A 21,012-nucleotide genomic window follows, 5' to 3' on the forward strand; every position below is an offset into this window, starting at 1 on the left:
TAAATTAATACCTAATTTCGATTTACATTTTTTTCAAATTATAAATAAATGATGATTCTGCTCCTTTTCTTGTTACTCCCATTCATTTCTAATGCCATACAGACCAATTATTTTTCTCATAAATGATGTCGGAGGAAAAATTTTTTGATTGGTTGTCAAAAATTTACACGATTTCTTTTTATAATGAACAAATTTAATATATTAATAGCTACATTTCATATTGAATTTATATGAAATCGTCACTTTGAGAGGCATTGATTGTAAATTTTTCTAGATCTCACACTCAATATAATTGATATGAGATCCGTTATTGTAAAGTTTATCGTACAATTCTAAAATATTTTCCTCATACATTTTCACTTTTTCATCTTTCTCAATTTTGTGAGCATTGGGTAAATTGTATTCAATTTTAAATAAAGTCATAGAAATAATTTAAAAATCATAATTATGGATACGGGATCCAACTCAAACATGCTATCAACACGATGCAAAGCTAAGTTCACCCCAGAGGATGATAAAAAGTTATTATATTATGTTGACAAGTTAGGAACGAATAAATGGTTCGAAGTTTCCATTTGTATGGGCAATAAAACAACAAGACAATGCAGAGAAAGATACAAAACATATCTTGCACCTAATATATCTCATGAAACATGGACGCCTGAAGACGATCATTTGCTAATGAATAAATATAATGAGTTTGGATCTAAATGGAGTGCAATTTCGAAGTTTTTTACTAACAGAACAGGCATTGCTGTTAAAAATAGATGCCATGTTCTTTTACGTAAGATCAAAAAAGAAATAAAGAAAGCAACAATGATTTCAAAGGATAATATTTATGTTCATCAGGAAGATACAAACAAACAATTAGTACCAGAGGAATTTACTATTGTTTCTTCACCTGAATCATCTGACCATTCTTTTGATGACTTTTCCTTTGATTATGAAGATACATTCAGCTCAAACTTCCCATTAGAGTTTTAATTGTAGCAACTAATTTACCTACTTAGTATCTTATTCGTTTGATTTGAATAAATTATTAACGAAAATTGAGTAATATATAAATATTCTCAGTATTTTCCATTTAGAATTTCAGTATTTCATATAAAAATAAAATAATAGATAATTTTATTTTTAATTTTTGCTTTAAGGCGTTTTAATTTACAAAATATTCTATAAAATGACATGAAAATGTTAATTGAAGTGAATTTCAAATGATTAAATGTTGGATATTAAAATTCTGTAAAAAAATCAACAGAATGATGACATTATAGGAACATGTGATAAATCACCTGGATTTTAAAGAAATAGACGATCCATGCCATCATCTTCAAATTAACTTAATGCAAAAAAATTAATCTTTTTAATTATTTTTATACTAATAACATGAACTTATTTGCGTTAAGTTATATTGTATATTTTCCCATCTAAATCACCAAAAATTCAAATAATGAAAAATTCAAAATTTATTTCCCGATCAAAATTAGACTACATGCAGTTCACTTAACTCACCTTACTGAATACATTCCAAAAACAAAATAATTAGCTTCGAAATACTGAATTGTTTTTCTCATAATGAGAATCACAAAGATATTTTATTCGGCAAAGATATAAGGTCGATAAGAAATTGAGGGTTTTTAAAAAACCGCCGTTTGAGAGGAAAATTGAGAACCTCGATGAATACTTTTTGACATCGTCAAAAACTTTGAAAGGACAAAAATTTTTTTAGTGTCAGAAAATTTACAAATGTATACTTTCTGACGAACAGACTCTCAGAAAGTACTCAAACTGCGGTTTTTAATTTCCGCACTTTTTTTGGCGACCTTATTTAGAACTTTTAAATTTTTATGACCGATCAAGACATTCATCGAAGTAAATACAGCGAACTCAGAGATATCTATAAATACCACATTGACTCATATATTGCCTTGTATCAGCTAAAAACAGGAAATGACGAAGATTTTAACTCGATTTACAAAATGATCAAAACAGAATTGATTGATTCAAAGAGATATTTCCTCAAAATTATTATCAAGGATATTTTAAATGTCATTAAGTATAACAACCGCTATACAAAGTCATACTTGAAACTTGCAAAATTCATCACTGATGACTATCATGTAACAAATGTACCCGACATTGAAGATATTCCTAAATACATGTTTTATAAAGAATATGGAATTAAATTAGACTATTCTGACGCTTACAAAAATATGAAATTAGTAAATTTCAACCTACATTCAGAAAACACAACTTAAAAGGCGTTATGGAAGATGACTTAGAAAAATTCATCCCATTCTCAGAAAGCGATGAATTTGATAAAGATCAAAAACTTAAAAGTTATTTATATCCATATTCTGATAAAGGATATTCATTACTTGAATTATGTTGTTATCATGGAGCAGTTTATTGTTTCAAATTATTAAGAACAAAATTTAACTCAGAAATAACTCAAAAATGTCTAAAATTCTCATTTTTGTGAAGAAACAAAGAGATCATGAGTGAATGTTTGAAATATAAAACTCCAAATAATGAATGCATGAGATATGCTATTATTTCACACAACCTTGATTTTGTTACATTCTTGATGAATGAATACAATACAGAGATCGATTCAAATTACTGCAGAAAATTTAACAATCTTGAATCATTTTTTGTTTATTTTGATCAAATAAATGATATTAACAAATGTTTTATTTATTCAGCAATGCTTGGTATCCCATCCTTCAAAAAAAGTTTCCTATCACATGATGCAAATATCAATGAAAAAGTTCGAAATGAAGAAACTGCTCTTCGTTATGCAGCATGGAAATAGTAAAAAACAGTCGAAGTTCTTATTTCATATGGTGTTAATGCCAATAAAGAGAGTCATGATTGAGAAACAGCTGTCATTTAAGCAGTGTGCAATAATTGTAAAAAACTGCCGAAATTCTTATTTCACAAGGTATAAACATCAATCAAAAGAATATAGGAGGAGAAACCGCGCGTGAAGTAGAATGAAAATTGTGAAGAAATTATGATGCTATTAAAGCAAATCTAAAAATACTTCTTGCTTTAATTGAAAGGATTTTTGGACTGATGTAACAATCTTCTCTATGAAAATATGAAGTCAAAAACAAATTGTAATTTTCTTTCTCATTAAAACATGTAATAGCTCATCCTGTACTTGTTTTCAAAAACATTTGAATTGGACATAAATCAATAAATTTCAAACAACATCACTTTTAGAGAATGTAGTAGCAATTTAATTTAATTTTTTTTGTCTCGAAGAATTTTCAAAGTAATCTTTTATCAAATTATTTCAGTTCTATATGGGAAATATACACTTGTTACCTTTATTGCAGTCCTTATATGTCTATTTGTGAAATCCATAATGAGAACTATCATCCAAAAATTATCAAGGATTGTCATAATTTATCAACAGAATTGATGCATTGAATCCATTGTTTATGCATTTAAAAATATATCCGCGTAAAGTAGTCAAAAGATGTATGTATTTTTTCTTTTATATTTTTTGCATATGCAATTGTTGCTATACTTTATTAGTGTATTTTAAGGTGGTCGTTTCTGGTTGATAAACCCAAAATCTGGGAAAAGCCAGTGGCGAAAAAATAATTTTTGTAAAAAAATCGGGCCTCCGGCGGCAGCGCTAGCCCTTCGGGCGCGTCGCCGCCTCCGGCCATGAACATCACAAAGTTAATGTCGCCATTTATGAAATATGCCCTATATTATTTTTCCTTTTTCTTTCCTTTTCTCCTTTTTCCTTTTATTTTCTCCTTCTCTTTCTGTTTTTTTATTCTTTATTCATTGATTTCCTCTTGGTATTTCGAAATTTTATTCAAATAATTTAATAACTTTATAAACCAAATAGTTTAATAATTTATACATTATCTACCAATTTTTCACTTCAAATATTACAGTTTTTTAAAGTGGATCAAATTTCATTTTATTAAGATATTAAAGTTTTGGAATCAGTATTATTTTGAAAAAGCACCTAAGTTATTTAATTAAAATGGTATTATTCAAATATTGAAATTTAAATATAATTTGATTTGCTCAATTTTTTAAATCTGTAAGTACAGTTTTGTTTGAAGTAATAAAAAAATGATATATGCAGTTAGCGAAGTAAATTTACTAATAATAAAAATAGTTTGCTCTAATTCAATTAATTTAAACCTTTGGTAATGATAGAACATGCATAATATTTAAAATATGGATGAAATTCTTTGTATAAATGTAAGTTGATGAGTTTTTTTCGAATCTGGGTTTAAAATATCTGAAGGTAAACAATTGATCTTAAGTGTTTATGCTGTATACCAAGAATTACATTAGATTCATTGTTGACTATTTGTTCAAATCTTTCCCATTCAATCACAGGATACTGAATCTGATGGAAAATCATTATTACTGTGAAATTCGCATTGATATCATATGATGATCCATTGCCCGAGAAGTTCGGTGTATCCCAAGTATATGAGGAACACGTATGTTTTTCCCCAGATTTTGGATGAGGTATTGTGAAAATTGAGAACTTTTGTAAAGAAATTGAGAGATTTTGTAAAAAAATTGAGAGGAAAATCTGGTGAAAGAATCACAGATGTGGTGATACCAGAAGGTATGGGAATTGGATGAATACAGGATAGTATGCTCCTATATGAATAGTAGAAACATAATCCATTATCAAATCATCTGGGAAACAACTTTTTCTTCTCCAAAAATATTTTGAAAATGAAAAAATGAAAAAAAATTTATTACCATAAAAACCAGATTTTATTACCTCGGGGAACGTTTCCCAGCACTTTCCCACCAGAATCGGCCACCTTATGTATTTGATTTTTTTATAAAAAAAAACTCCAAATTTTTTCCAATATGCAAAAAACGTGAAGTTTGAATGCAAAATAATCGTTTTTGCACGTTTTTTTGCACTCCATGTAAAATTTGAATTTTAAAACTATATAGCTTAAAAATCATTAACTAATAATAGATAAATATTTAAAACGATATATAATATATAATATGTTTAATGATATGAAGTGAATAAATCAATCAATTCTTCGATATATTTATTTTTGTGATTGGCATTATCATTTTTGAGTGACTGTATCCAATATTCAATTTCCTCAGGAAGTTCATTGACATTTGCTCCATGCTGTATTAGATAAATTGCATTATTGAATCTACGATCACGCAATTGACTACAAAGTGGTGTAACTCCATTTTTTTGACTTTTTATTCGGATCAGCTCCATTATCAATGAGAATTTTTAAATTGTATATATTTCGACATTGATGCAAAGCAGTGAAACCATCTAAATTTTCGGCATTTGGATCTGCTCCATACTCCAATAAAATTGTGATACAATTAGCATTAGTCTTGTAATTTTTAGCAGAAGAAATGATTGGCGTGTTTCCATATTTATCCCTATGATTGACATCACAACCAGCTTTGACAAATAAATCAATAGCTTTTTTACAAATATCATATGAATAATCAACATTTCCTTCGATTTTGCTAAGCATAGAGTTTCCATCTTTATCAATAAAACTAAGATCACAACCTTTATTATACATGTACTCATACTTGTCCAAATACTTTAAATCGAAATACTCGCTGATGATTTCGATTACATGTTGTCTTTCGCTCTTATCCATTGCATTAAAAATCATTTCAAAGTATGGATATTCTAAAAATAGGATGTTACCATTATTCATCCAAGTGCGCAAATATAGGGTGTCCAAAGGTGCGTTTAGCACAGCGCTCTATATGAGACTATTAAAGGAGATATATGCTGATTATAAATATATAATAAAAAATATGAATATATGTATATGATGAGTAAGTTGTATTTTGGCGCCATGCCGGAATATAAAATGAATTTTGAGACAAGAGGCGGTTTCGCGGGAAATTTTGGCGGGATTTTTTTCATTTTTTTAATGAATCATAAAGAAAACATCCTCGCTCTTGCAAAAAAATGCAAAGACTGTAAAAAAATCTACGAGACATTGGTAAAATGCTTCGGTATGGATGCTCCTAGCTATTCCACTGTAACGTATCATGTTAGGATGTATCACTTCATGAACAAAAAGGCGCCCATCATAAAAATTGACAAAAAATCGCCGGATCAAAGAAAAATCAAAGCAATTCTTCAAGCGCTAGATGAAGACCCAAGAGCATCACTCAGAAGGATAGAGGAGATGACAAAGATACCACGTACAACAGTCAGTTATTATCTGCACAATTATTTGAACTACAAACTAGCGTATACACGTTGGGTTCCGCACAACCTTAATTCAGTTCAAAAAAAATCTAGAGTCCAATCTTCGAAAGAGCTCCTCTCTATATTGGGTGCGTATCAATCCAAGAAGTTTCGCTTTTTAGTAACAGGGGACGAGTCTTGGTTTCAATATGCAACATAAGCCAAAATCATGTGGATCCCGAAGGATGAAAATCCGCAAACATTCCCGAAGAAAAAAATTGACACACCAATGATGATGTTGTCGGTTTTTTGGGGCGTGAATGGCATCATCGCAATTGATATTCTTCAAAAACCTAATACGATGAATGCTCAGTATCTAATTGACAATGTTCTTACTCAAATTATCAATTCTGATGAGTTTGAGAAATCCAAACAACAAAAACAAAAGTTTGCAATTCATTTTGATAATTCAAGAGTTCACAAAAGTCATAAGGTAATGAATTACTTGTTGGAAAACAATGTCAAAGTTGTTCCAAACCCAATTTATTCACCTGATATTGCACCCTCTGACTTTTATTTATTCGGCACGCTAAAAAAGAGAGCTGAAGGACGCGAATTCGCGAGTCCAGATGATCTTGAAAATTTTGTAAGAGAGCAATTTGAGCAATTTTCTCATGATGATTTAAAGCGTGTCTTTCAAGCCTGGATCGATCGCTGCGAACGCGTGATTGAATCCAATGGTGATTATATTTAAATAAACTTTATATATATGTAACTTGTTTATTTCTATTCGCAGTATTCAGGTTTGTGCTAAACACACCTTTGGACACCCTATATTTGATGCCTTTGAGATGATTTTTGAATCTTCCCATAAAAATATCGTGGAATTCTTTATGTTCGGGTTCGTAATTGTTAATGAACCATGTAATTATATAATTTTTGTCTAACAATTCTATGTCATTAACATCTTCTAGAAGTTTTATAGCACATTCTATCAGATAATGTGAACCACTCAACATCTCAATCAACCTATTTTTTACGATAATTTCTTGTGAAAGTTTGAATCCGCAACTGAGAATTAAATTAAATTGTTTCTTATTCCGAATGTATTTGAATGGAGTCTTTTCTTCACAAGATAAATCTGATATAAATCCTTTTGTTTTGCATAATTTGCTAAGGAAACCATCTTTTGGATGTAAATAGTCTGTGTCAAAAATTTTTTTGGAAATATTTTCTGGAACATCATTAAAACTGATGTATTTTTCAAATATGTGATTAACCAACGAGAAATTGCAGGGTTCCTTAAGACAATCTTCTAAGACTGAATTTATTTCAATCTTGATTTGAAAGTGATTAATGATTATATCGAAAATTGCTGGAGAAGTTTTTGGAAGTAAATCTTTCTTTGACATTTTTGAAGAACCTTTCATCAACAAATATTGAACAACTGAGTCTCTTCTCATAAGAACAGCACATGAAAGTGCATCATAGCCATCACTTGTTACTATATCGATTCTAACACCTTTATCCAATAAATATTTAACGATATCTAAATGTCCTTGTGTTGCAGCTTCAACAAAACAGTTGTATTTTCTGCGCGAAAGATTAAATAATACACCAGCTTCGACTAGAGATTTCACACATGAGAGTGATCCTGATCTGGCTGCAATAACAAGAGCAGACAGACCGGCATCTGACGTTTTATCGAGATTAACATTCATTTTGATGAGGAAGTTGACAACATCAACTGATCCGCTTTTCACAGCTCGAATTAATGCTTCGGGGTGAGCTTTAACAATTCTGGCAAAATTGGGACATTGGCTGTAGATGAATTCGACAACATCAATGAAACCAGATCCACAAGCATCAATAACATAGCCTTCATTTTCTGAAAAATCAACGCCTTTCGACCACATATACTTGACGCAATCAAGATTCCCATATTGAATTGCAACTCCCATTGGATTATATAAGGACCATCCTATTGCAATTTCTTGAAAATCTGAGAATTTGTGAAGAATGGAAACTTCACCACCAGCTGCAGCATAATAACAAATATCTAAAGATTCTTCGGCACCAATATTAAAAAGATAATTATAACATTTTTCAGCGCCAAAAAACGCTGCAACATGTATTGGATACACTCTGTATCCAAATAATTTATTTGGATATTTGTAATCAGTTGGTTTACAAAGTTGAATGTTTTCATTTGTATATTTTGAAATTATCGAAGCCAATTCTTCTTCGTTATCATCAACAAGAGCTCTGAAAATGCCATTAGAATCAGTTTCACTAAAACGAGCTTGATTGTTATTATTAAACATCATGAGAAAGTGATTTGATAATGACTAGTCGAAAAATTTTCGATTTTATGAAAAGTGACACTGCTGAACAATTTGACTAGTCATTTCGAATTTTGATCCCAAAAATTTCTAACTATGAAATTTGGTGTGACAATATATTATACTATCTATATCCATGGTCAGATACAAAAGTACGATTAGGTCTGTCCTCTCAATTTGCTACAGTCTTCGACGATTATTTAGAAATTTTTTGCTTATTACATATCAACAAAAAAGTTTTTAAAATCAAAGAGCCTTTTGCAACTCAATATGGAGAAATTTTTTCAAATTATAGAACTATTTGAAATACAATAGAGACCAACACTGATATGGAAGTATAGGATATCAAAGAGCCTTTATAATGGTGATACTATGATGGACAAATGCTAATATTTGACTCAGTTATAATCAAATTTTTGATCTCAGGGATATTGAAAAAGTAAAAATTTGAAAATATTTAATCACGACTCTTTAAAAATATTTATATATTAATAACATACACTTATTTGCGTTAAGTTATATCATATATTTTCCCATTTAATTCTCCAAAAATTCAAAAAATGAAAAATGCAAAATTTAAATCCCGATTAAAATAAAGGAATATACTGAAAAATATCCAAAAAACAAAATAACTAGCTTCGTACTACTGGAATGCTTTTCCTCGGAATCTTTCAACTTATCCCCTTTAGTCTTTATTTTCTCTCATAATAAATTACAAAGATATTTTATTCGGCAAAGATATATATTTAGAACTTTTAAATTTTTATGACCGATCAAGACATTCATCGAAGTAAATACAGCAAACTCAGAGATATCTATAAATCTCACATCGACTCATATATTGCATTGTATCAGCTAAAAACAGGAAATGACAAAGATTTAAGGGTGCACTTTCGCCCATCTGACTTTAATTCAAATTTTTGACAATCGGTGTGAAGCGTAATTGAAAATTAACCTTAAACACCTGAATTGAAAGCCATGTCATAGGTGCGCAAGTGCACCCTTAAACTTGATATGCAAAATGATCAAAAAAGAATTGACTAATTCAAAGAGATGTTTCCATCAAATATATCAAGGACATTTTAAATGTCATTACATATAGCAATCGCTATACAAAGTAATACTTGAAACAAATGAGATTTACAAATGTTTTGTTTATCCAGCGCATTTTGGTATTCCATCACATTGTAAATATTTCATTGCACTTGATTCATATGTCAATGAAAAATTCGTAATGAGGAAACAGCCCTTCGTTATGCAGCAGAAAGTAATATCACAGACACTGTTTAGCTTCTTATTTCAGATGGGATAAAAATCAATGTAAAGGAAAAAAATAGATAAATTGCTCTTTATTATGCAGAGCATAAAAATAACGAATAAATTGTTGAAATTTACACTTTTCCGACGTTTTGTCAGCGGCACGACGCGACCCAAAAATGTCGGAAAAGTGTAATTCTCATGTATACGATTATTTTTGCTTTTAATGCCGAACAGCATTTGAATCAAAAATAATCGTATGTCAGAGAATTCTTATTTCACATTCTGCAATTTCCGGTTAAATTCAGCATCTTCTTCGGTTAATAGCTGTCGGACTCTAAATCCATTTTTGATTCTAACTCGAATACTTTTAGACGAAAAATGCAGAATAATTCTTTAGAATTTGTTGATTTTTATGAAATCATATACAATTTGAAGTTGAGCTTCTATACTAGTTGTTATTCATTGTCAAGACGTGTTTCACAAAATTAGTTTCTCTTTTCTAGAAAATAGTGTTGTATTGTTGATAAAATTTTCTCCCATGATAGTTATCAATTAAACACACATATTTATATTACAAACAAATAAGAAAATAATAAAATTATCATCTATTAGCGATTTTTGAATTAGAAAGGAATATTTCACACAAATTCTCATATTCGTGTGTTCCTTTAAGTCTTTTGAAGTAATTTTCAAATCCTTTTGCAGCAAAAATTCTGCAAATTTCCCTATGATAACTTAATGAGACAATTATATGGACAGAATACCCAAACAACTGTGGATATCGCAAGAACTGAATAAGAGGCTGGATAATATCAGTGAATTCTGGATAGAAATTGAATCTACAGAGTGAATCGACGCAAATTAAACAGCTTTTGTTGATTTCGGAGTCATTTGAGAAGATACCTCTTTTGATTATCTGAGAAATTACTCCGTTCTCATGAAATGACAGAATAATGCTCGAATCTAATTTAATCCGTGTCAAAATCGAAGGAATTGCCTTGTAATGAGCATCATTCTCACTTTCAGCTAACCCTAAAATGAATATTGGGAAATATTCTGATTCACAGAGCTTCTGACGAAATTCATGATTTTTGAAAATTATTAAAAATAATTTCAACGATTCAGATGGATATCCATCCGAAAATTCCATCCAAGATGGATCTTGGACAAAGATTTTATGGTTTTCTGGGTGTTTTGAGATAGTTAAAAGCAATGTCCAACAAGAAATGCTTTCATTACAATGGAAAATGGTTTCATTGATTATTTTAGGAACATAGATCTCATATTTATCGTAATAAAGTCGAAGTAAAATGGAAATAACTAAATCCCAAAGATCTGTTTCGAAATATTGAATTAAAAGCTGCAAGTCAATGTTGGAAAAGTCCTGAGAAATATTAATATACCCAGTATAAGCTTCCCTTAGGACATTTATATTTGATGACTTCATACAATCAAGAAAAACAGGAATTGCGTCATTATATCTGCCTTCATTATATAGAGGATACTTTGTAAGCATGAAATAAAGGATTCTAAGGAGATAAACTGCATTTTCATCGTTAATTAAGTTTTGATAACTAATTACGAGGACATCAATGACCGGCCATGGATTTTCGATCGAATCAAAGCTCAGGATGTAGTGGGAATAAAGAAAAAGCACTTTTTGAGGTCTCAAATTTAATAATTGAGAAATAAAATATGAATTCTTGTCAGTAAAGATCTGTGGATACAACATGAATGGATAAGAATATAATTTGAAGACAGAATCAGCAATTTCATCGGTGATTTCCTTAAAACAAGTAAATAAACCTGCGCAATCAAAATAATATATGTAATCTTTGTTGCTTCTGATGAGATTGATTACAGTTTGGATGCTAAAGTCGATTTGGTCTGGATCTTGGTTTTCATAAATTAATTGAGCGAGAGGGAAAGAATTTTCAACTAAATTATCAATAGTAGAAGTTTTCAAAGCTCCAATCATCTCCATGAAGTTATTTTTGAAGTCAATTGGCTTTGGAAAATTTAAAGTTGGAGAAATCTTTTCGTTTTCAGGAAGGATAACGGTATCATCATTAATATTATCTGTATTCATTATGAAATCAACAAAAGTTGATGAGTCTGTTCCTACTATTAGATCAGAAAGGTTAGATTTGATGAATTCACTAGCTTCAAGCGCTGAGCTATTAATGGGTTCCATAAATGGCTGTTCTTCCCTTAGAATTTTAACGAATTCATCAATTTTAGCTTGATCTGTAAGTGGAAATTGAATTTTATGAGAAGAAAACTCTTTAAAAGCTTCTTCAATAGATGGCCTTCTGTGGGGATTCTCGGACCAACATTTTTCAATGAAATTTTTAAGATTTTCTGGTTTTTTTTTGGTTAATTCGGGTCTTCTACCTCCTTTTATGACAAGATCAATAATTTTTTGTGGAGAAAGATCTTTAAATGGCTTTTCCATTTCTGAAAGTTCATAAAGAAGTAATCCATATGAATACATTTCAGATTGAACTCCATATTCATTTCCTAGGGCAACTTCAGGGGCTGTATATGCAGTAACATCTATTTTCTTTGTGTTTGATTGCAAACTATCAATAAATTGGGCAATTCCGAATCCAATAATTTTCGGAACAAAGTCTTGATCTAAAAGTATATTATTAACGCACAAATCTCTATGAATGATCCCCTTTGAATGTATATGCATTAATCCCCACGCAATACCAATTGCAATTTTTGTTTGATATGTACCGATAATACATGCTTTTCTACAAGGGTTTATAGAATAGATGAAAGTGTCTACTGTTTTATTTGGTTGATATTCAGTAATGATTGAATATGGTTGAAAAATTGTATATCCGATTAATTTGTTCACGCAAATTGAGTTACATCGTGCGAGAGCTCGAACTTCTAGATTAAAACGACGCAATTTATCTTCACTCTCCTTGTTTTTTGATATTTTTCGGATGATAACGTTCCGATTTGTTGTTTTTTCAACAGCGAAGAACAATACACCGGAATTAGTAGGTCCCATTTCAGCCTTTATATCAAAATCCCTCAGTTTGACTATGAAATTAGGTAGTTCTTGCTTAAGTTGCTTTAAATATTCACTTTCGTATTTCATATAATATTTTTTTGGAAGATTTTTATAAAAATTTTGAAAGTTCATCTTGGTCATCTTATTTAAAAGATTTTTCTTATTTTTAAGGTTTTATCTCAAAATCGTCAGTTTTTCCAAAATTTACATCCAAAAGTGCCAATATAAAAAATTATGCTATCGTTATTCCTTCTGACTTTTAAGGGTTCCTATAAATTATCAACGAAGAATCATTTAGCTATTCCATTAATAACTGCAGGTCTTAATGCTGGTGCAACATTCAACGTTACAGTTACTTCTTCTTCGATTGATCGATTAATGGTTGGACTTCTTACTGAAGCTGCATATAATGCCATAACCGAAGATTCGTATAGATCAACATGCATTAATGGAGACCATCCAAATTTCTCAGATTACCAAGAAATTTATGAATTTTCAAATACTTCAAAAACAGCAACATTTACAGGTACAGTTGTTCATAAAGCCATTTACTATCAGTTCTTCTATGGTTGTAACGCTGATTCATTTGTCGTAGAAGTTTCTTGCCACTTCAAAAATCCAAATTCTTGGATTGACTCCAGATACGATCCTTTGTTTACAGTTTTACCAATTATGGCCGCAATCATGGGTCTTGTTCTCATTATTTGGCTTATTAATTGGTTCATTAATTTCAAAGTTCAGATTTATATACATTATTGTTTTACAGCTACATTATCGGCCATGGTAATAAGTGCTATTGCCTATACCGGGTATATCTCTGCCTACAAACGTTCAGAAAGCCCACTTGGAGCAAGTATATTCTATTTCATCACTTTAATCATCAAATACGTCATTGTCTTCTCTACAATATTACTTGCAGCCAAAGGCTGGTGCATTCTCGTTGATACAATCAAACTTTGTGAATTTTTCCTCGCATTTATCTACTCCGCTTGCGCCGTCGCATGTTTTATCCTTATTATATACACAAACTTCACTTTTATTGTTCAGGCCATCGTTCTATTGATCGGCTTAGTTTTTACCGCATTATACATGCATAATCTTATTGTTTCCATCAATAAACTGAACCACATGATGATTGCATACATGCTTGTTATACAACAGCATGGAATAGACCCAACAACGACTCCAATTCAGCATAAGAAGAGAATGTACCAATTTTACAGCGGTTTCTTGATTTCATGTGTTGCAATGGTTATTATATACCTTATTGTTCGAATGTTTGTTGACATGGGCTTATGGATTCCAGATTTACTTTCATATTTGTTTGAATCATATTTCATGATTGGAATTCTTTCTATTTTCTTCATCCGTAACCAATATGCAAATGGTTATACATCAATTAATGACACCAATGGTCCAACCGAAGAGTTTTCACTTGCAGATATCGAAAATGCCGGTGCAAACTTCACTCCGGGCCAAGGAACTCAGTGGAGTCCAGGAATGACACTTCCTTCGCAGCCAGAAGTAACTGAAGGACCGAAACAGATCAGCCTCGAATCTCCAGACGGAGTTGAAGAGATAGAGATTGCTCCAGGATCATACGCTGACCAACAACAGCAACAACAACCATAACTTGGTATTTTTTATTGTATATATCTTATCTTCAATATATTTTTTTCATTGATAAAATAAAATTTAAAAATATTCATACTAATACTTATTACAGTAAAATTAACACTTTTCCGACGTTTTGTTAGGTACGCGAAGCGACCCAAAAAATGTCATAAAAGCGTAATGCTCTATTATATATGATTATTTTTGCTTTTAGTACCGAACAGCATTTGAATCAAAAATAATCGTATGCTAGATAATTTCATTTTTTCCTAATGCAATAGGGACAAAGATTGAAATATATATATATTATTTGAGAGTATTTCATTGTGTATTTACGCCCATCTGACTTCAATTTAAATTCATGACTTCGTGCATGATTAATGATTTACCATATTGAAAATTGGGAAACTCTTCATCATTTTTGGAAACCGCTATTCAAGTGTTCAGAAAGCCTGATAGTAGGGCATAAATGTGATTAGGAGAGATCTGACTGTCTAATTTGTTCATTAGCAGCAGGTTTGAAAATCAACTGTTCTTCTAAGAATGAGATAACTATTTGTTTTATGTTTGAAATATCAAAGCATTTTTTAATAGATTATCCAATTAAGAGAGAAGTAATTGTTCTCGAGATTTGTTGCTTCTTCCACAAGAGATTATTGTTTTCCTTCAAATGAATTCAAAAATAAAGTATAGAATTACTTTTTGCTTCAAATAAACAGTTACAATTTGTCAGATTTTAAATATTTTGTCACTTTTTTAAAATTTCATAAAGACATATTCTCCACAATCTACCTTTACTAATGAATGCACTGTATTATCAACAAAATAAATCTAACTCACTTAACCCTATAAATTCAAAGATCGAGCACGAAAATTGCAAGAAAGTTCAGCTGGAGTAAATATTATGATAATGAAAATAAAGTTGTACAAACACAGAATGGAACACAGCTATATTTTGAAGCGTTAGAGAATAATTATTACATATATTTTTGTTTCTTTGAAAAATGTAAAGAACAAGGCGCAATTTTCATCAAAAGTTCGAATGAAATCTGTGCATTGCTCGAACAATCCACATTTAATAATTGCAGTGCTATAGCAGAATGTGGTTCTCTTACCTTTGACTGCCAACAAGGAGGACAATTTGTTCAAGAACGAACTTGTTATTTTTCTTCAGTAGCAAGAGCAGACCAGGCATTTGGCCAAGCTGTTACACATTCTGCTTCTTATAAAAACTACGCTCTTGAAGTTTCAGTTTCTAAATGTGGAGAAAGTGAAACTAAAATGGAATATACATTTGGCATTGGAATGGGCGACCTAATTATTTCCAGTATCAATAGTACAAACAACATATGCAGTCGATACTCATCAATAGGTTGCAGCCTTGATGGAAATTCCGGTATATGTAATTTCTCGACATTTAGAGGAAACAATCAATCTGAAAGTTATTCATTGGAATTTTATATTAATTCTAATGAAGGAACTAATGATGATATATTAACACATACAGTTTCATATTGCAATATTATTGAAAATAAATGTAGAACAGATGATAACCAAGTTCTATTTTATTGTAAATTCACAACTAACGTTGATCACTGCATATTTTTAAATAACACTGCAAAGTACATGTTTTATGAATATAGTAAAGGTTACACTTTGACCATTTCAAATTCATATGTTGATGACAAATCTATAAGAGAAGTTGAAGACGAATTTGAGGGAGGTCTGTGTCATTTACTAATGAAAAAGAAAATTATGATTTAGCATATATTTCTAATTTTAATGGAGAAGATTGTTATGTAAATCCAAAAGATATAACAGATAAAATTCCTTACCTATTTAAATTTGCAAAATGTGCTTCACCTCAATTATTATCGTCAAAATATTAATACTTGCAGATATTTATGAAACTCTTGATAAAATAATGATAGCATAAAATTTACTATTCGACAACATGGATTAGACCCAATAGCTTCTCCAATTCAGCATAAGATGAGAAAGTACAATATCTATATCTAATGGATTCAAGATTCACTTTGTCATCTGCAACCAAGATGCTAATGGCTATTCTTCTATTAATGACATTAATGACCCACACGAAGAGTTTTCACTTGCAGACATCAAATATTCTGGTGCAAACTTCACTCCAGACTAAGTAAAAAAATGAAACATAAAGAAATACTAAGCTTTACATTTTACTTTAATTGAAAGAGTGTAATTGTAAAAGGAGAAAAAAATACATTTCAAGTAAAAAAAAGTATGTCACGTTTATCAAACTTGATTAAAGAATTTTTTCTGAAATTTTTCATGTTTCATGTTTATTTCTTATGTTTCAGAACGAAACAAATGCACTGGAATACCAACTAAATAAATCTACCCCTCATTAAATAAAATAAATACTTAGATAAAATACGAAAATTGCAAGAAAGTTCAGTTGGAGCGAATATTATGATAATAAAAGTAAAATTATACTTACACAGAATGGAACACCATTATATATTGATACATTAGAGAACAATTATTACATTAATTTTTGTTTCTTTAAAAAGTGTAAAGAAAAAGGTGCAATTTGCATCAAAAGTGATAAAGATATCTGTGTATTGCTTGAGCAATCTACATTTTATCGCTGCAGTTCCACATCAGAAGGTGGCTCTGTTTTCTATGATGGCCGTTCTGCAGGGCAATTTGTTCAAGAACGATCTTGTTATTTTGAATCAATAGCAAATCAAGAGACAGCATTTTGTCAAGTAGCTAAATTTGATTCTTCCAATAAAAACTACGCGTTTGAAGTTTCAGTTTCTAACTGCGGCGAAAATGAAACAATAGGAGAAATTACGTTTGAAATAGCATGGGGTGATATTCGTTTTTCTAATTTCAATAGCACAAACAACAAATGCAAAAAATATTCATCAACAGTTATTCCTCTTTATGGAAGTCCAGGCTTATGCAATTTCTCCATTTTCAGAGAAAACAACCAAACAGGAAATTATTCATTTGAATTCAGTAGTACTTATAGATCAAACATTCAAACATTTTCTTATTGCAATGTTATTGGAAATAAATGCGGAACTGACAATAACCAAGTTTTGTTTGCAAGCTTCTACACAGTTAATGTTGATAACTGCATATTTTTGAAAAATATTGCTAAGTATATGTTTTATAACGATGATTCTCCAGAAAAAGGCTACATTTTGACTATATCAGATTCATATATTGAATCAAAGTCAACAAGTACAGGAGGATCTATTACATTTAATAATGAGAAAAATAATTATGATTTGCCACAGACTTCTAATTTTCATATAGAAGATTGTTATGTAAGGCCAAAAATCCAAACAGTCAAAGCAAGAAATATTTTTAGATTTGCATTAGTAGTATCATCTTTATTGTTTTCTTGAGAATTTTATGATTTACCAAGATAATTTTTTATACTAAATTCTATTTTGTTTTTATACAAACATGTGCAAAAATGAGCAAGAACAATAAAAGACACACCATGAAGCGCCCAATACAAACCATTTAATTCTCAATTATGGTAATGAGATATTTTTGTGTAGTGTCATATAGAATTAATATTTAACAACAGAATTGAATCCCATATCATTTATTGTTACATGATAGTCATCAGTGATGAATTTTGCAAGTTTCAAGTATGGCTTTGTATAGAAGTTGTTATACGTAATGGCATTTAAAATATCCTTGATAATAATTTTGAGGAAATATCTCTTTGAATCAATCAATTCTGTTTTTGATCATTTTGTAAATCAAGTTTAAATCTTTGATATTTCCTGTTTTTAGCTGATACAATGCAACATATGAGTCGATATGGTATTTAAAGTTATCTCTGAGTTCACTGTATTTACTTCGATGAATGTCATAATCGGTCATAAAAAATTTAAAAGTTCTAAATATATATTTTTGACAAATAAAATATCTTTGTAATTCATTGTGAGAGAAAAAACTAAAGAATAAAGGAGATAAGTTGAAAGATTCCAAGGATTAGCATTCCAGTAGTACAAAGCTAATTATTTTGTTTTTAGAATATTATTCAGTATTGTGAATTAAATGAACTACTTGTAGTCAAATTTCATAATATTATATATAAGACATGATGAATATTACTTGAAAACCGAAATTATTCTCAAATTATGTATTAGTTATGGAAAAATAGCTTTAACTCAAGGAAGGAAAAGAATTTGATGACAATATTAGTAATATTTCGAATGAGAAATCGGTCAACCTTTATGAATATAGATTAAAAATGATTTTTCGCTAAAAGTGAAAGGCATAGTGGTATTTAATACAAATATGCTTGATATTTTAATTAACTTAATATGTATTTGAATTTAATAAAACTTGGCTAAAAATAACAAAATAATTATTCGTCGCTATCGCTTAATTTTGAAGCATAAGCATTAATTTCTGCATCTGTAAGCGTTTCTGGGTCTGATATTACATCGTTATCATCTACTTCAGCAGCAGGGGCAAATAATGGAATATCTGAGTCTGATTTTGAGTCTATTGGAACAATATCTATCGGGTTTGCTTTTGGAACGTGAAGATTTGCATAGAAGTCATTTTCTTGTGGAAATCGAATAGAACAGCAATTACCCATATTTAAATAAAAGTGACAACCTCTGTGATTTTTTTTTTCAACTCATTTTTCATACTGCAACCATAGTATATTATCTTGTGTTACTATAGTTCTACCATCATCCTACTTCTTTTGTTCAAATTGCTCTCATATACTTCTCTTTTGGAAGTTTTATGCCATGTGAGAGATAAATTTGCCAATTGTCACTTTTCACAAAAAGTGATATTTTAAAATTAGGAGATTCATGATACGAGAGATACGAAGTTCTCGCGTATGACACGAGAACATCAAGCCTCCAATAGCGAACACTTTAAAGAGATTTTAGAGAAGCCCTTTTTCAAAATAACTCCATTTTTAAAGGATATCTCTAGGGATAGAGATATTAGAGTTCCAAAGCTCAACATTTATAAAATTCTCTTTGTTTCCATATTTATTTTTTCATATGAAGCATATATTAGTAATTACGTAGCTCTAAAAGTTCGATGCATAATATATTTAGAAAATCGTTGATTTTTCGAATAGCGTGATTGACATATGTTGTATTTCATGAATAATAGTATGTTATTTATTAAGGCTGCCCTTACGCCCATCTGACTTTAATTCAAATTTTTGACAACCGACGTGAAGCTTCATTGAAAATTAACCTTAAGCACCTGAATTGAATGTCATAGGGACGTAAGTACACCTTTAAATATGTGATAAAAATATAAATATTATTCAATTAAAAAATAATAATATAGGGTGTCCAAAGGTGCGTTTAGCACAGCGCTCTATATGAGACTATTAAAGGAGATATATGCTGATTATAAATATATAATAAAAAATATGAATATATGTATATGATGAGTATGTTGTATTTTGGCGCCATGCCGGGATATAAAATGAATTTTGAGACAAGAGGCGGTTTCGCGGGAAATTTTGGCGGGATTTTTTTCATTTTTTTAATGAATCATAAAGAAAACATCCTCGCTCTTGCAAAAAAATGCAAAGACTGTAAAAAAATCTACGAGACATTGGTAAAATGCTTCGGTATGGATGCTCCTAGCTATTCCACTGTAACGTATCATGTTAGGATGTATCACTTCATGAACAAAAAGGCGCCCATCATAAAAATTGACAAAAAATTGCCGGATCAAAGAAAAATCAAAGCAATTCTTCAAGCGCTAGATGAAGACCCAAGAGCATCACTCAGAAGGATAGAGGAGATGACAAAGATACCACGTACAACAGTCAGTTATTATCTGCACAATTATTTGAACTACAAACTAGCGTATACACGTTGGGTTCCGCACAACCTTAATTCAGTTCAAAAAAATCTAGAGTCCAATCTTCGAAAGAGCTCCTCTCTATATTGGGTGCGTATCAATCCAAGAAGTTTCGCTTTTTAGTAACAGGGGACGAGTCTTGGTTTCAATATGCAACAGAAGCCAAAATCATGTGGATCCCGAAGGATGAAAATCCGCAAACATTCCCGAAGAAAAAAATTGACACACCAATGATGATGTTGTCGGTTTTTTGGGGCGCGAATGGCATCATCGCAATTGATATTCTTCAAAAACCTAATACGATGAATGCTCAGTATCTAATTGACAATGTTCTTACTCAAATTATCAATTCTGATGAGTTTGAGAAATCCAAACAACAAAAACAAAAGTTTGCAATTCATTTTGATAATTCAAGAGTTCACAAAAGTCATAAGGTAATGAATTACTTGTTGGAAAACAATGTCAAAGTTGTTCCAAACCCAATTTATTCACCTGATATTGCACCCTCTGACTTTTATTTATTCGGCACGCTAAAAAAGAGAGCTGAAGGACGCGAATTCGCGAGTCCAGATGATCTTGAAAATTTTGTAAGAGAGCAATTTGAGCAATTTTCTCATGATGATTTAAAGCGTGTCTTTCAAGCCTGGATCGATCACTGCGAACGCGTGATTGAATCCAATGGTGATTATATTTAAATAAACTTTATATATATG

At 30.5% G+C, this 21,012-nt stretch overlaps 8 protein-coding genes and 2 pseudogenes across 10 annotated transcripts, besides 7 other annotated features; 7 read left to right on the forward strand and 3 right to left on the reverse strand.

Moving 5' to 3' along the window:
- Positions 1-426: 426 nt before the first annotated feature.
- On the forward strand, positions 427-1,080 carry TVAGG3_0260890 (RNA polymerase II transcription regulator recruiting protein; the record flags this gene model as incomplete). Its single annotated transcript, XM_001326280.1, has 1 exon — positions 448-984. One exon carries the CDS (start codon positions 448-450, stop codon positions 982-984), a length of 537 nt encoding a protein of 178 aa, XP_001326315.1.
- A 767-nt stretch (positions 1,081-1,847) lies between these two features.
- Positions 1,848-2,258, forward strand: TVAGG3_0260900 (protein of unknown function (DUF3447); the record flags this gene model as incomplete). The annotated part of the gene is made up of 1 exon (XM_001326281.1): positions 1,848-2,258. The coding sequence occupies one exon, from the start codon at positions 1,848-1,850 to the stop codon at positions 2,256-2,258; it is 411 nt and encodes a 136-aa protein (XP_001326316.1).
- An 8-nt stretch (positions 2,259-2,266) lies between these two features.
- Positions 2,267-2,482, forward strand: TVAGG3_0260910 (protein of unknown function (DUF3447); the record flags this gene model as incomplete). Its single annotated transcript, XM_001326282.1, has 1 exon — positions 2,267-2,482. One exon carries the CDS (start codon positions 2,267-2,269, stop codon positions 2,480-2,482), a length of 216 nt encoding a protein of 71 aa, XP_001326317.1.
- Positions 2,483-2,497: 15 nt separating this feature from the next.
- On the forward strand, positions 2,498-2,815 carry TVAGG3_0260920 (protein ubiquitination; the record flags this gene model as incomplete). The annotated part of the gene is made up of 1 exon (XM_001326283.1): positions 2,498-2,815. The coding sequence occupies one exon, from the start codon at positions 2,498-2,500 to the stop codon at positions 2,813-2,815; it is 318 nt and encodes a 105-aa protein (XP_001326318.1).
- A 2,380-nt stretch (positions 2,816-5,195) lies between these two features.
- TVAGG3_0260930 (protein ubiquitination) lies at positions 5,196-5,651 on the reverse strand (the record flags this gene model as incomplete). The annotated part of the gene is made up of 1 exon (XM_001326284.1): positions 5,196-5,651. The coding sequence occupies one exon, from the start codon at positions 5,649-5,651 to the stop codon at positions 5,196-5,198; it is 456 nt and encodes a 151-aa protein (XP_001326319.1).
- A 75-nt stretch (positions 5,652-5,726) lies between these two features.
- Positions 5,727-5,754: a terminal%2Cinverted (terminal inverted repeat of Mariner transposon ID:TVAGG3_0260940).
- Positions 5,727-7,030: a mobile genetic element.
- TVAGG3_0260950 lies at positions 5,823-6,950 on the forward strand (annotated as a pseudogene). Its single transcript has one exon. A coding segment is annotated over exon 1 (1,128 nt).
- Positions 7,003-7,030: a terminal%2Cinverted (terminal inverted repeat of Mariner transposon ID:TVAGG3_0260940).
- Positions 7,031-9,417: 2,387 nt separating this feature from the next.
- Positions 9,418-9,544: a mobile genetic element.
- An 839-nt stretch (positions 9,545-10,383) lies between these two features.
- TVAGG3_0260970 (protein kinase protein) lies at positions 10,384-12,913 on the reverse strand (the record flags this gene model as incomplete). Its single annotated transcript, XM_001326286.1, has 1 exon — positions 10,400-12,913. One exon carries the CDS (start codon positions 12,911-12,913, stop codon positions 10,400-10,402), a length of 2,514 nt encoding a protein of 837 aa, XP_001326321.1.
- A 138-nt stretch (positions 12,914-13,051) lies between these two features.
- TVAGG3_0260980 (lung seven transmembrane receptor family) lies at positions 13,052-14,458 on the forward strand (the record flags this gene model as incomplete). Its single annotated transcript, XM_001326287.1, has 1 exon — positions 13,061-14,458. One exon carries the CDS (start codon positions 13,061-13,063, stop codon positions 14,456-14,458), a length of 1,398 nt encoding a protein of 465 aa, XP_001326322.1.
- Positions 14,459-18,629: 4,171 nt separating this feature from the next.
- On the reverse strand, positions 18,630-19,055 carry TVAGG3_0260990 (uncharacterized protein; the record flags this gene model as incomplete). The annotated part of the gene is made up of 1 exon (XM_001326288.1): positions 18,819-19,055. One exon carries the CDS (start codon positions 19,053-19,055, stop codon positions 18,819-18,821), a length of 237 nt encoding a protein of 78 aa, XP_001326323.1.
- A 551-nt stretch (positions 19,056-19,606) lies between these two features.
- Positions 19,607-19,720: a mobile genetic element.
- Positions 19,721-19,771: 51 nt separating this feature from the next.
- Positions 19,772-19,799: a terminal%2Cinverted (terminal inverted repeat of Mariner transposon ID:TVAGG3_0261010).
- Positions 19,772-21,012: part of a mobile genetic element that runs on past the window's edge.
- TVAGG3_0261020 lies at positions 19,868-20,994 on the forward strand (annotated as a pseudogene). The gene has a single exon. A coding segment is annotated over exon 1 (1,127 nt).

The sequence above is a fragment of the Trichomonas vaginalis genome, chromosome V (assembly GCF_026262505.1).
Source record: "Trichomonas vaginalis G3 chromosome V, whole genome shotgun sequence".
NCBI lineage: Eukaryota > Parabasalia > Trichomonadida > Trichomonadidae > Trichomonas > Trichomonas vaginalis.